Source organism: Pristiophorus japonicus, chromosome 17 (genome assembly GCF_044704955.1).
Source record: "Pristiophorus japonicus isolate sPriJap1 chromosome 17, sPriJap1.hap1, whole genome shotgun sequence".
Taxonomy (NCBI): Eukaryota; Metazoa; Chordata; class Chondrichthyes; family Pristiophoridae; genus Pristiophorus; species Pristiophorus japonicus.
The window spans coordinates 18,615,123-18,627,921 of NC_091993.1; the positions used below are offsets into that span (position 1 = coordinate 18,615,123).

At 43.0% G+C, this 12,799-nt stretch overlaps 1 protein-coding gene across 2 annotated transcripts in view; it reads left to right on the forward strand.

Moving 5' to 3' along the window:
• parp16 (poly (ADP-ribose) polymerase family, member 16) overlaps positions 1 to 12,553 on the forward strand; it is a 15,854-nt gene extending 3,301 nt beyond the window's left edge. The window contains exons 2-6 of one of the 2 annotated variants that reach the window (XM_070858448.1): positions 1,117 to 1,254; positions 3,506 to 3,712; positions 5,073 to 5,244; positions 6,053 to 6,197; positions 8,118 to 8,275. In XM_070858448.1, the coding sequence (XP_070714549.1) occupies positions 1,117 to 1,254; positions 3,506 to 3,712; positions 5,073 to 5,244; positions 6,053 to 6,197; positions 8,118 to 8,145 (690 nt within the window). In that variant the 3' untranslated portion in view covers positions 8,146 to 8,275. Of the gene's footprint in view, positions 1 to 1,116; positions 1,255 to 3,505; positions 3,713 to 5,072; positions 5,245 to 6,052; positions 6,198 to 8,117; positions 8,276 to 9,365 lie in introns of those variants that run through there. The other variant, XM_070858447.1, reaches the window with a different exon arrangement.
• Positions 12,554 to 12,799: the final 246 nt, after the last annotated feature.

Consider the following 12,799-nt stretch of genomic DNA (forward strand, 5'->3'; position numbering starts at 1 on the left):
TGGGAAGAAAGCAACTTGAGAGGTGATCGTATTAAAAAGGTGTCCAGGATAGTTATGGGTTGGGCAAGTGAACTCTCTATCTTGTGTTGTACTGTGCATGGTATTAGTCGTCAGTGTTGCTGATCTTGGACAGTAGATGGCGCTGTCAGCAGATAGTGTTCAGAAAGTCTTGCTACAATTGCACAGGTGAGACCACATCTGGAGTACTGTGCACAGTTTTGGCCTCCTTATCTAAGGAAGCATGTACTTGCCTTAGAAGCCGTGCTACGAGGGGGCCACTAGATTGATTTCTGGGAGGAGAGGGTTTTCCTATGAGGAGAGATTGAGTAGATTAGGCCTATACTCTCTGGAGTTTAGAAGAATGAGAGATGATCTCATTGAAACATACAAGATTCTGAGGGGGACTGACAGGGTAGATGCCGAGTTATTGTTTGCCCTGGCTGGAGAGTCTACAACTAGGGGGCACAGTCTCAGGATAAGGGGTCGGCCTTTCAAGACTAAGATGAGAAATTTCTTCACTCAGGGTTGTGAATCTTTAGAATTCTCTGCCCTAAAATGCTGTGGATGCTCACGAGTATATTCAAGGCTGAGATAGATAGATTTTTGGACTCTAGGGGAATCAAGGGATATGGAAATCAGGCGGGAAAATGGAGTTGAGGTCGAAGATCATTCATGATCTTATTGAATGGCGGAGCAGGCTCAGGTTACTTACACGTGATGGATTAACACTATAAAAATGCTTATTTTTTTGTGAGAAACCCATGTTCCGCTGTATTAATCAAACTGCAACAAGTTACCACTCTTAAATATAATCGAGGAATATTTTTTAAAGCAAATTCTTTTTTAAAATTACATTTTAAAAGGCAGCCTGATTGCGCTGGTTCATGGCGGATTGTGTTTTCGGCGATATGCAAATGAGTTTGAGCGGAAACTCAAGGGGGGAAAAAAACACTCTTCAAAACTGGCTCCATTTTGGGCGCAATTTCCCTCGTTTCGCCGATTGTGGCCAAGGCAGAAACTCTAACCCTTGATCTTTAAGCTTATGGTTGTGTAGAATATTAAAGGCTTTGTGCCGAATGCTAAGTCTTTGTACTGACAGATTGTGTTTTCTTACAGCTTGCTGATGCCCAGAATCTGCCAAATTTAAAACAGCTGCTACACTCTGGAAAAACCCCACATAAAAGAATCTTGGAACTTCTAAGCTGGGTCTGTTTGTCAAAAAACCTAACCATCAAAAGTTTGGGAAAAGAGGGGGTAAGAACCTTTTTGGATGCTTTATACAGAATTTTCAACTATCCAGTAGACAGTGTTGCATACAAGTCAAATCAGAAAACAAATATATTGTAACCTCTTAAAGTTCAGAATGCTTATAGCTGGCACTCGGCTGTAATGGCAGTTGTTTGCCTCCAAGTCACACATCACCCTGACTTGGAAATATATCACCGTTCGTTCATCGACTCTGGGTCAAAATCCTGGACCTCCTTCCCTGACTGCATGAACTGCAGAGGTTCAAGATGGCGGCTCACCACCATCTTCTCAAGGGCAATTAGGGTGTCAGCTGTGGCTCAGTGGGTAGCACACTCGGCTCTGAGTCAGAAGGTTGTGGGTTCAAGTCCCACTCCAGGGACTTGAGCACAAAAATCTAGGCTGACACTCCAGTGCAATACTGAGGGAGTACTGCACTTTTGGAGGTGGCGTCTTTCAGATGAGACATTAAACCGAGACCCCGTCTACTCTCTCAGTTGGACATAAATGATCCCTTGGCACTATTTCGAAGAAGAGCAAGTGGCCTGGCCCATATTTATCCCTCAATCAACATAACAAAAACAGATTATCTGGTCATTATCACATTGCTGTTTGTGGGAGCTTGCTGTGTGCAATTTGGCTGCCACGTTTCCCACTTTACAACAGTGACTACACTCCAAAACATACTTCATTGGCTGTAAAGCGCTTTAGGGCGTCCGGTGGTCGTGAAAGGCGCTATATAAATGTCTTTTTTTCTATGGGCAATATATGCTGGCCTTACCAGCGACGCCCACACCCCGTGATTGAATAAATTAAATAAAAAGCTATTTTGGACTGTGAAAGAAAGTTTATTGTTTCAGGAATTGTGCAACCATAAAATGTCTTTTTCTCAAAGGGCATAGCCTACATGTCACTAAAACATGTCTGTAGAGCTACTGTGTCACGAGAACTATATCTATATCAGTTATAGTGATGTGGACAATATGCTGTTCAGAGATGCACACAAGGGAGTTACAATTGTTGCGATATGGATGTAGCCATCCTGCTTGTTTGGATGACGCTGTGACATGCTACAGAATTCCGTTTAGATTTAGTTTGGATTTCATAGCGCTGGGGTATTTCACTCATCCCTTGTAAGTGTTTTAATTCTCTGTTGATTTTGAACTCGAAATTGAGATGCTGCTGCTGGCATTTTGACCTGTCAAGAGGATTTTCATTAAGATACTGGATCGATAATCTTATTGATTGCTGCAGTTGTTAGTTACCCCTGTGTTTGCTCTGTTTATTCAACCGAATAAGAGAGTTAGAAATGGCATAGAAATAGAAAAAAAAATCGTTCACAGTAATAATTGCCCGACATCATTTTGTAACGTCTCAGTACACCCTTGTTAGTATTTACAGGTGAATGCATGGACACATTGAGGCAGGTTTTTGGGGAGGGGGGGGGAACAGGTAATTTGCTGCTGTCCCCCCAACTGCTGGGTTAGGGTGTTTTGAGGGTCCTGCCTGTACAGGGAAGTTCTCGTGGAGTTGGGCCTTTCGCTATGTGAATTTTGGGGGCTAGTTAGATGGAAGAAAATCCTTGTTATCTAGTCTTGTTTGAAGGTTGGTCTATTTTTATCTTTGGTGGGATGTGGGAGGGGCGCTCGTAGAAGTCTGGATATATAGAAACATAGAAAATAGGTGCAGGAGTAGGCCATTCGACCCTTCGAGCCTGCACCACTATTCAATAAGATCATGGCTGATATGGGCAGGGACATTTGGGTCGTATAGGCTTCCTGGAAAGGGGTCTCTACAGAGCTCAAGGTATGTTACCCGTTTTGACCATGACGTGGTCCACACATGTTTATTGTAGAAGGGGGTTGTACTTCGCTGAAGTGGAGGGAAGTGCATTTTTCAAGGGGGGGGGGGGTGTGGTTTACAGTCGAGCATTTGATTGTAGCTCCATTCTTCTGTACTCCAGGCTAGTGACTGAAGCTGGCAATTTACCACGTGGTATGTTTGCAGGTTTTACACTCTCTATCAGGTCAGTGCAGACCAAGAGCTGCCCAACAAACTACATGCAGCAATCGGAGGTCAGGCGGCTTCTCTCCTCGCATCACACTGTTAGTTGTGGGATACAGTGCGGTATCGATGGCAGGGATTGTGTGCAGAGAATTTGAAGGAGTGAATCAAATGTTCCTTTAGTACCCTCACCGAAAACAAAAGACATCAGTATTTTTAGCAGTGGTCATTTTTACAGATCTTGTTTGTGTTCCAGTATGAAGAAATCCAGGAACTTATTGGGTTCACGACACCCTCTGCTGCTACCCCGGACTTCCTGTTTGAGATAGTTTATTGTGATCAGATGAATGCCAAGTTCGAGGAAACCAAAGGAGACCGAGGTCTCATCTATGCATTTCACGGGAGCCGGCTTGAGAATTTTTATTCTATAATTCATAGTGGTTTACAGTGTCAACTAAACAAGGTCAGAAATTCACATTGTTTTCATGTGTAGTGTGACATGGTTGCAAACATCCATTTATTTAAAGGGGTGTTCTATCATAGGCTTTACGAGCTCTTAAACATCACTTATTTTAAATATTAAGGGGTGGAAATTTGGTCGCGGCTCAGTTGGGGTGGTGTCCCGGGCGGAGCGGTAAATTTTGCGCTGGCAATTGGTTTGCGTCTGTCGTTGCACAATTCAGCAGCTGGGTCAAGAGTTCGGAGTGGGGCTCTAAGGGAGGCGTTGCATGCCTCTTTTAGGGTGCTGGGCCAACTGAGCATGGGAAAATCCCGAGCTAAACAGCCTGCCTCGGAGCGCCATAACAGAAGCCTGGGAGTCGGGGGAGCCTGAAACCCCCCCCCCAACCAAAAACATTCCCAATACATAGTTCACGCCATCACAACATAAATCGCAAAAAAAAACTTTTAAAAACCTATCACACTTACCTGAGGTTGGCACCCCCTACTTTACTCCCTGGTGTAATCCACCCCCTTTACTGGTTTGATGTCAGTCTCACTTTCTCTGTTAATTGTTCCCATATTGCCAAATCTCTGACATTCTCTCTATCTGGTACATTCATCCTTTGAACTTCCTGCTTACCCTAGGCCTGAAAATGGATCTGAGAAATAGATACTGAGTACATCAGTAAAGAAACATAGAATTACATAGAAATGAGAACACAGCAGCGGGTTGCTTGACCCAACCAGTCCATATTGGTGTTTATCCTCCACATAAGCAGTAATCTGAATCCCATGTGCCTACACCCTTTTCAGCTGTGGCTCAGTGGGTAGCACACTCGCCTCTGAGTCAGAAGGTTGTGGGTTCAAGTCCCAATCTAGGAACTTGAGCACATGAATCTCAGCTGACACTGCAGTGCAGTGCTGAGGGAGTGCTGCACTGTCAGAGGTGCCGTCTTTCAGATGAGACATTAAACCGAGGCTCCATCTGCTCTCGGGTAGACGTAAAAAAAATCCCATGGCCATTATTTCGAAGAAGAGCGGGGGAGTTATCCTCGGTGTCCTGGCCAATATTTATCCCTCAATTAACATAACAAAAACAGATTACCTAGTCATTATCACGTTGTTTGTGGCAGCTTGCTGTGTGCAAATTGGCTGCCGCGTTTCCCACATCACCACAGTGATTACACTCCAAAAAGTACATGCTTGGCTGTAAAGCACTTTGAGACGTCTGGTGGCCGTGAAAGGCGCTAAATCAATTCAAGTCTTTCTTTGACGCTAATTTTAAAAAACAATTTGCAAAAGACATAAAAGTGCTATTTTAGCTTTGTTCACTTGCTCTGAAAGTTTGTGTATGTTCAGAGACTTCTCTATTCTCTTCATAGACTTCTCTCTTTGGGGAAGGAATCTACCTTACCAGTGACCTGAGTTTGGCTCTTCTGTACAGTCCCCATGGTAACGGCTGGCATCAGAGTATTCTGGGACCCGTCCTTAGCTGTGTTGCAGTTTGTGAGATCATTGACCATCCAGATGTTAAATGCCAAGTTAAAGGAAAAGGTATAATTTATTTCGAATGTTAGGATAAAGATTTTGTAAATAAGCAGAAGCATGACTGTTGTACCCATACAGGAAATCCCTGCTTTCATATCTGCGCTTGATTTCATCTACCCATCAGTAATTGAGTATAGAAGATTAAGGGATGAACTAATTGAGCTGGTTAAGATGATTAAAGAACTTGATAGGGTAGAAACACTTTCCTCTGGTTGGGGAGTTCATAAAAAGATGTCATAAGCTTAAAATTAGAGCAAGGTTGTTCAGGAGTGATGTGAGAAAGTACAGAAACGGTAGGGAAATCTCGAGCTTCCTCCCCAAAAAGCTGTTGAGGCCGGGTGTCAGTTGAAAATTTCAAAACTGAGATTCATAGATTTTTTGTTAGGTAAGGGTGTTAAGAGATATGGAGCAAAGGTGGATAAGTGGAGTTGAGGTACAGATCAGCCACGATCTAATTGAATGGTGGAGAAGGCTTGAGGGGCTGAATGGCCTCCTCCTGTTCCTATGCCGATTGCTTCCTGACCTGTAGATATTGAGGCAAAACCAAATTTTTCCTTTAAAAAGGGATTCCTTGAATATATAAATGTTAAAGTAATTTTAAACCTGCTCTTGAACCATTACCGCGGCTGCACATAGAAATATCAGCCCCAGGTTTTAGTGACACCGATTGACTAGGACATCCTGGGCTTAGTGATGCATGATAATTGCACTTAAAAAAAAAAAACTATTGCTTTTCTCAGATTTAGTAAATAACTAAACAGTTTTTTGTACATTCTCCTATGCTTGTAAGTGAATGTTGTTAGCTTGATTGCAGATGCTGGTGGCATAGATCGAAAAAGAGCGAGGGTGAAAAACAGCGAAGGTGGGGATGTTCCGCAAAAATACTTCGTGGTCACCAACAACCAGCTCCTAAGAGTTAAATATCTGCTCATTTATTCCGAGAAACTCCACCGAAGAAGGTAATTTCAACTTCTGTTAAATTTTTTAGAGTTATATACATAGCCCTCCGACTCATTGTACTCATTCCAAAGCTAGTTTTAAAAAATTAACCTTAAATGCACTAAACTAAACCGGCTTTACTTGTTTGTACAGATCAAATTGGATGACTGTGGGCAAATAGTTAATCTGGGGTTTGGGGATGGGCTCTTTGAGGTCTCACCCCAGTCTGACAAACTTTGTGGAGACATTTTGGTTGATCTTAACCAACACGTTCGACAGTTTAAAACAGAGTAGCTCCTGACAACGACCGGAAGCTGCGCAAATTTCAAAAATAACCGTCAAATTTCAAAAATGACATTCACAACGGCTCGTGTCGCTCTGTGGCGATGAAACCCCATCAACTCTCGGTTAAAATGCTTTTTATCGAAATCGAGAGCCCCCAGCCACCCGGGGACATGACATTTTTAGAATTGTAAAAATCTAAATGTTCATTTAGAGAGGCAAAATTTTTTTTTGAAAAAAGGGGACGTGAGGGGATACACCTGTACAGACTATTACCACCATGCTAGACTGAAGTCAGTTGAAGGATTCCGTTTATTTATAGGAATCACTGGTTTATTCTGAACCAGTGCCCCCTCCACGTGTCAAATGTAACTGAAACGTATTCAACACGAGGCAAGTAGGAACTGAGATTTATATCACTTGTCAGGGCTCGCGACACTGTTAGGAGAAATGTCTGATCTGAAACACTGAGGCAGATCACAATCCCCTTTCGAACAAGTGGCTCATACCTGGAAAAAATTCTACAATTCAAACAATTAATAAATTAAACTACATCTGAACAAGCTCCTGTGTAACTACTTCCAGTTCGTTGGCAGCAGTCGCGCCCTTTAAAATATCAGTACCTGCAGGAGCTTTGAAAATGGATTGAGTGTCAGGGCATTGAGTGCTTCAATCATGTGCAGAACTTGTGAGCCCTGACTGGGGGTATATTTCTGCTAATGTTTGCACTTAATACTGACGCTAACATTAGCAAGGTCAGAGGCTGGGTATTCTGCAGAGAGTATCTCACATCCTGACTCTCCAAAGCTTTTCCACTATCTATAAGGGACAAGTCAGGCGTGTGAAGGAATACTCTCCACCTGACCTGGATGAGTGCAGCTCCAGCAACACTTAAGAAGCTTGACACCATCCAAGACAAAGCAGTCCGCTTGATTGGGACCCCATCCACCACCTAAAATATTCACTCCCTCCATCACCGGTGCTCCGTGGCTGCAGTGTGTACCATCTACAAGATGCACTGCAGCAACTTGCCAAGGCTTCTTCGACAGCACCTCCCAAACCCGCGACCTCTACCACCTTGAAGGACAAGGGCAGCAGGCGCATGGGAACACCACCACCTCCACATTCCCCTCCAAGCCACACACCATCCTGACCTGGAAATATAGTCGCCGGGTCAAAATCATGGAATTCCATCATTAACAGCACTGTGGGAGTACCTTCACTCCATGGACTGCAGTGGTTCAAGAAGGTGGCTTACCATCATCTTCTCATGGGAAATTAGGGATGGGCAATAAATGCTGGCCTTGACAGCAACACCCACATCTCATGAACGAATAAAAAAAAAAGTGGAGGAAAATATACCACACTGTGCAGAGCGGCCATTTTAAATAATTTAAAACATTGCTATTGGGGTGTTAATTTTGCTTTCCTTAATAACGCAGAACACTTGCCTGAACAGCAGAATTTGCTTACTTTGAGAAGTTCATTCAGTCATTTATAATTTATTTACTGATTTTTATAAAATATTTATGAAACAAAGCTCAGTTGGGCTCAGAGTGCTCACACCAGGCCTGCAGCTGTTTCATAAGGGCACAGCTAACTGGATATTAGTGAGGGAGGTCAGAAAGCAATCGCATTCTCCGTTTTACAAATCTCAGGAACACGAAAGCTGTGCTGGATCAGTGACGGGAGTTTCAGGGATGCTGTGAGGAAGACGGGCGAAGGGGGAGTGTGGAGGCTGAATGTGGTATTGGGCAGCAGAAGGTGGTACAGTAGCTGCTGCGATTGATATTGTACATTACCTTTGGCGCACTAACACGATCCATCCTGGGAAGAGTGGGTTGAATCTTAAAACAGGTGAGTTGAGGTCGGTGAGATGTTAAAACTTTAAAAATCTCCAACCCTACCCCAACATGACCCCAACCCGCCCATTTCCTGGTTTAACAGAGGCAGGACAAGGGGCGGGCAGCCAACCCACTCCCAGGAGGTGGATTGGCCAATTAAATGTTTTATTGAGGCTGGCAGCCTCTGATTTACATAGGATTACATCGGATATACGGCACAGACAAAGGCCATTCGGCCCAACCAGTCTGTGCCGGCATTTTTGCTCCACTCGAGCCCCCCTGTCTTTCCTCATCTAAATCTATCAGCATAACCTTCTATTCCTTTCTCCCTCATATGCTTGTCTAGCCTCCCCTTAAATGCATCTATACTATACTATTTAACCATGGCTGCCCTGGTTTCCCAGGTCTCGGGTAAACCTAGCAGCCAAGGGGAGGCAAGGACAGCTTCGGGGAGAAGGTAAGTGCTACCCCAAGCTCCCACTAGCAGCAGCAGGCGACTTGGAAACCAAGCCTGCCAATCAGGCTGACTCCTGGGCGGGGAACCGATCGAACCAAAACTACGCAACCTGTGGGGTCCAAACTCCACAGCATGTGGGGAAACCCGAACTTCCAGGATTCCTGACAGAAAGTCCACCCTGCCTACACAGCCTGCCCTAGTCGAGATTCAACCCAGTGTTCCTAGGTTATTGTGAAAGGAATGACCTGCAGACGCTTGAAGATTGAGATTCTGCTCTATTATTCTGTTGGGCATTGAAGCTGCTTTTTTAAATTCCCCAATTCCTGCCCTTTCTCCATATCCATTAATAGCTTTAATTTCCAAGTAAGGCCTATCTCTGTTTTAAACACCTCAATTGAGTCTGTATCTCTGGATTTTGAGGCAGTGAAATTCTGGAGTTGCTTTTAATTGGCTTATCGTCAAATTTTCAAGTTCTTGAAAATGAGAACTTCTTGTTCTTTACAAAGGGTCAAAGGTTAGAAATACATTTTCTTTGTCATGTGGAACTATTTCCTATCCTGTCTTTAGTATGCTACATTATAATTATTTTCTGTTTCATGTTACAGACCCACAAAGCAGCCGTCCTGGTTCTCCCAGCACAGTTTTATAGTAATGATGATGATGTATTTGTTGCTCCTGATCGTGATTGGTGCCTGTAACTCTTCAGCTTTCCAGTATTACTGGAATCGATTCCTCGAGTCAAAGCGATGAGTTTGTTGCTGCGATGTTGCTAGCTGGCCAAGACGTCGACATGCACTACAAGACTCACCTGATGCCTTAGATACCACTGTTCCAGAAAGGCACAAGTCGGGACCAATAATAATTTAATTTACAAAAACTATTGACAGCTTACTGTGCCAAGAATGTTTTTCAGATTTTGGGGTTCCTATACTATTCCATGCCAGCTCTTATATGGTTGCATTTAGTTCTGAATAGAGTGTGTGCTTTCGTGTTGCTCAAGGGTGATGACTGACTGGAGAATGGAACGGTTTGGTTTCCAATTTTGCATCAGTTTCCCCCTTGTGCTCAACATGGTGCAGGCATAGAATCATGTGCCTTTTGCATTCACCCCACCAATTAGCCAGATCTCAGTATGGAAGTGAAATCTCCAATGCAGCTTATTGAGCTGGGCCTCCAGAGCATTGGAGGCAACTGAAACCACCGCATTGGGAGTTTATACATTACTGTTTAATTTTTTTAATTCTGACCCTGACAGCCTTCAGAGAGCAGAAATGATTGTGGCCCAGAACTGAACCAAAAGCAAGATGAGGGTATTGGAAGAACTTTAATTATTCCTAGTACTGTAATGCAAAGCTTATTGGCAGAAGGTTCTCAGTGTGTTAAGATGCCTATTTTATATATTCTTTACAATAATGTCAAATCTGGCATCAAAAAAGTAGCAATGTCCCTGTAACAGGTTCACTGTTTCTTCTCATTGAATTCCTTTCCAGAAAATCCACGATTAGATCCTTAAGCTGTAAGCAAGGGCTATAAACAAATAAAGTATATAAAGTGAATAATTTAATACTGTATTATGCATTTTTATACCCTTGGACTGAAATGTTGTGCGGAGTTTTATGTCAGCAATCTATAGAACAGCAACTTGCCCAGTAATATTGCCAAGCATAAGCATAAAGTGCAGGTAAAGCTTTCTTGCTTTTAATGTAAGTATTAACCCAAGAATTGAATAAAACAGATATAGAGGGCCGTTTTCAAGCTATAAAGTAAATTTATTCTTTCTTGGGTTACTGAAGGGACTTCAGTCGAGCGATACCTGCAGTTTTTATGGCTTCAATATAACCCACTCCTGTAACTCAAATTCTATACATGTGGGAAATATTTATATAATATATATTAGACATATAGATGCCCGAGTGCTGGGATTTGCTTTGTGAGATATGGGAGTTGCTTTGTGAGATATTTAGAGCTGGAAATAATACCATGATTCATGAGTCTTCCCAGCCTGTAAATTTCTAAAACGTCATTTTAGGTTTTGTCCTATTCGACCACACTAATGTATGGCATCAATATGGGAGTGAAGATGTTTAGCAAAACAAATCCTTCCATCAGTGTGTCCCAGCTTAATCTAATAACACTGAATACATCCAAAAAGCAACAGCAGGTTGTGCTATTCATTCAATGCCCACTTGGTGTTTAAATTAGCTTGTTTTGTTCTGGTTCCAGTTTACTGCTGCATAGGTTGCTTTCTATTAATATTGGGTTCGCAGCTTGGATATTCCTTGAATCTGATGTCATTTCAATGCTGTGACTTTGGTAGATCAAATTTTGTGTCCCAATTTGCTCAAAAGGGGAATAGTTACTTCAATTTCTTTACCATTTTTATTTCAAACAAAGCCAGTTCACATTGGCGGGGGGTTGGGAGGGGGAGTTGGGAAAGCTCATTTTGGTTTCAGGGTGCTTGATAGATTATCTTTCCAGATTCTAAGTATTTGAAACAACAGTCAGTTATTATTTACAAAACCATATCTGTGCTGGCTCTGTGTCTTGAGTTGCGATAGAATGCTATGCTCTACTCGCCTATCTGCATTGATTAAAAAGGGACCATATCCAGTAGCCTTTAAGCTTCTTGATGTTACTTTCACTAACCTTTTGTATTGGTGTAAGAATATTAAAAAAGTATAGAATGGGAAAAGTGCAGTAATCAGAAGAGGGAACTTAATTTTCCTCTTTTAAGAACATAACATAAGAAATAGGAGCAGGAGTAAGCCATTTGGCCCCTCGAGCCTGCTCGCCATTCAATATCATGGCTGATCTGATTATGAACTCGGCTCCACTATCCCGCCCGCTCCCCATAACCCTTTCCCTCCCTAAGTGCAGGATTACAATCATTTTGTAATTTATAATTACAACTCGCGGCCTCCACGACCTAGAAGGACAAGGGCAGCAAGCGCATGGGAACAACATCACCTGCAAGTTCCCCTCCAAGTCACACACCATCCTGACTTGGAAATATATCGGCCGTTCCTTCCTCGTTGCTGGGTCAAAATCCTAGAACTCCCTCCCTAACAGCACTGTGGGAGTACCTTCACCACACGGACTGGAGCGGTTCAAGAAGGCGGCTCACCACCACCTTCTCAAGGGCAATTGGGGATGGGCAATAAATGCTGGCCTTGTCAGCGATGCCCACATCCCATGAATGAATAAAAAAAATGTGGATTACTCGAGCCTGACCCAGTGTTTCCATGATCCCAACAGAGTGGAGCATTTGTGCAGCGTCAAATATTTGATCATGAATGCCTGTGCTTCACCAGATAGCCCCAGTATTTTTCTATTGAGGGTATGTCACTTTCCATTTTCCCTCCTGCTTTCTTCCATTCTGGTTTCCCAAACTTGTGTGCCTTGGGTGAGGTGCTCCCCACAATCCCCAGTGCTGCTCTTTGGGCAGCTGCATTAGAATAGTCCAGTGACAACCTCCTGTCTGATTTGCGGAGATGCTTGATCTCAGTGCTTGCTCACAGCAGTCTGTGTGCTGCAGGTCACTTTTGATGTGGAATCCCTCCCTTAGAACTGCTTCTCTATGGAGTGAGTGTCCTCGAGTTCTGTGATCACAGTTGCAAATTAAATAATCTGTTTTGAAGAACTGGATTATGCCTCCTCAGTTGTTTCCCTTCTGGGAATAAGTCTCATCATGTTAGCCTTTCTCATAATTTTACGCTTTGATAAAATGCTAAAAATATTTTTACCATAATGAGGATGGAGACAAAATGATCAATAAAGACTTGTATTACTTGTATTTTTTTTTGTGAATTTACATTCTTTCACTACCTTTCGAAAGTACAGCTTCCACCTGCATTGTGCTCAAGCAGCAACATGCATTGACCATAAGTATTTTCGATCACTTTCTTCGACCTCTATTTAGAGGTGCCTCCTGACAGTGCAATTACATAGCACATTTGAACGTAATCTAAAAGGTTTTGCGTTCCAAAACCAGCAGCTTGCTGCACTTGGGTACGTGGCTGGGACAGAGACAGGGGAAGGA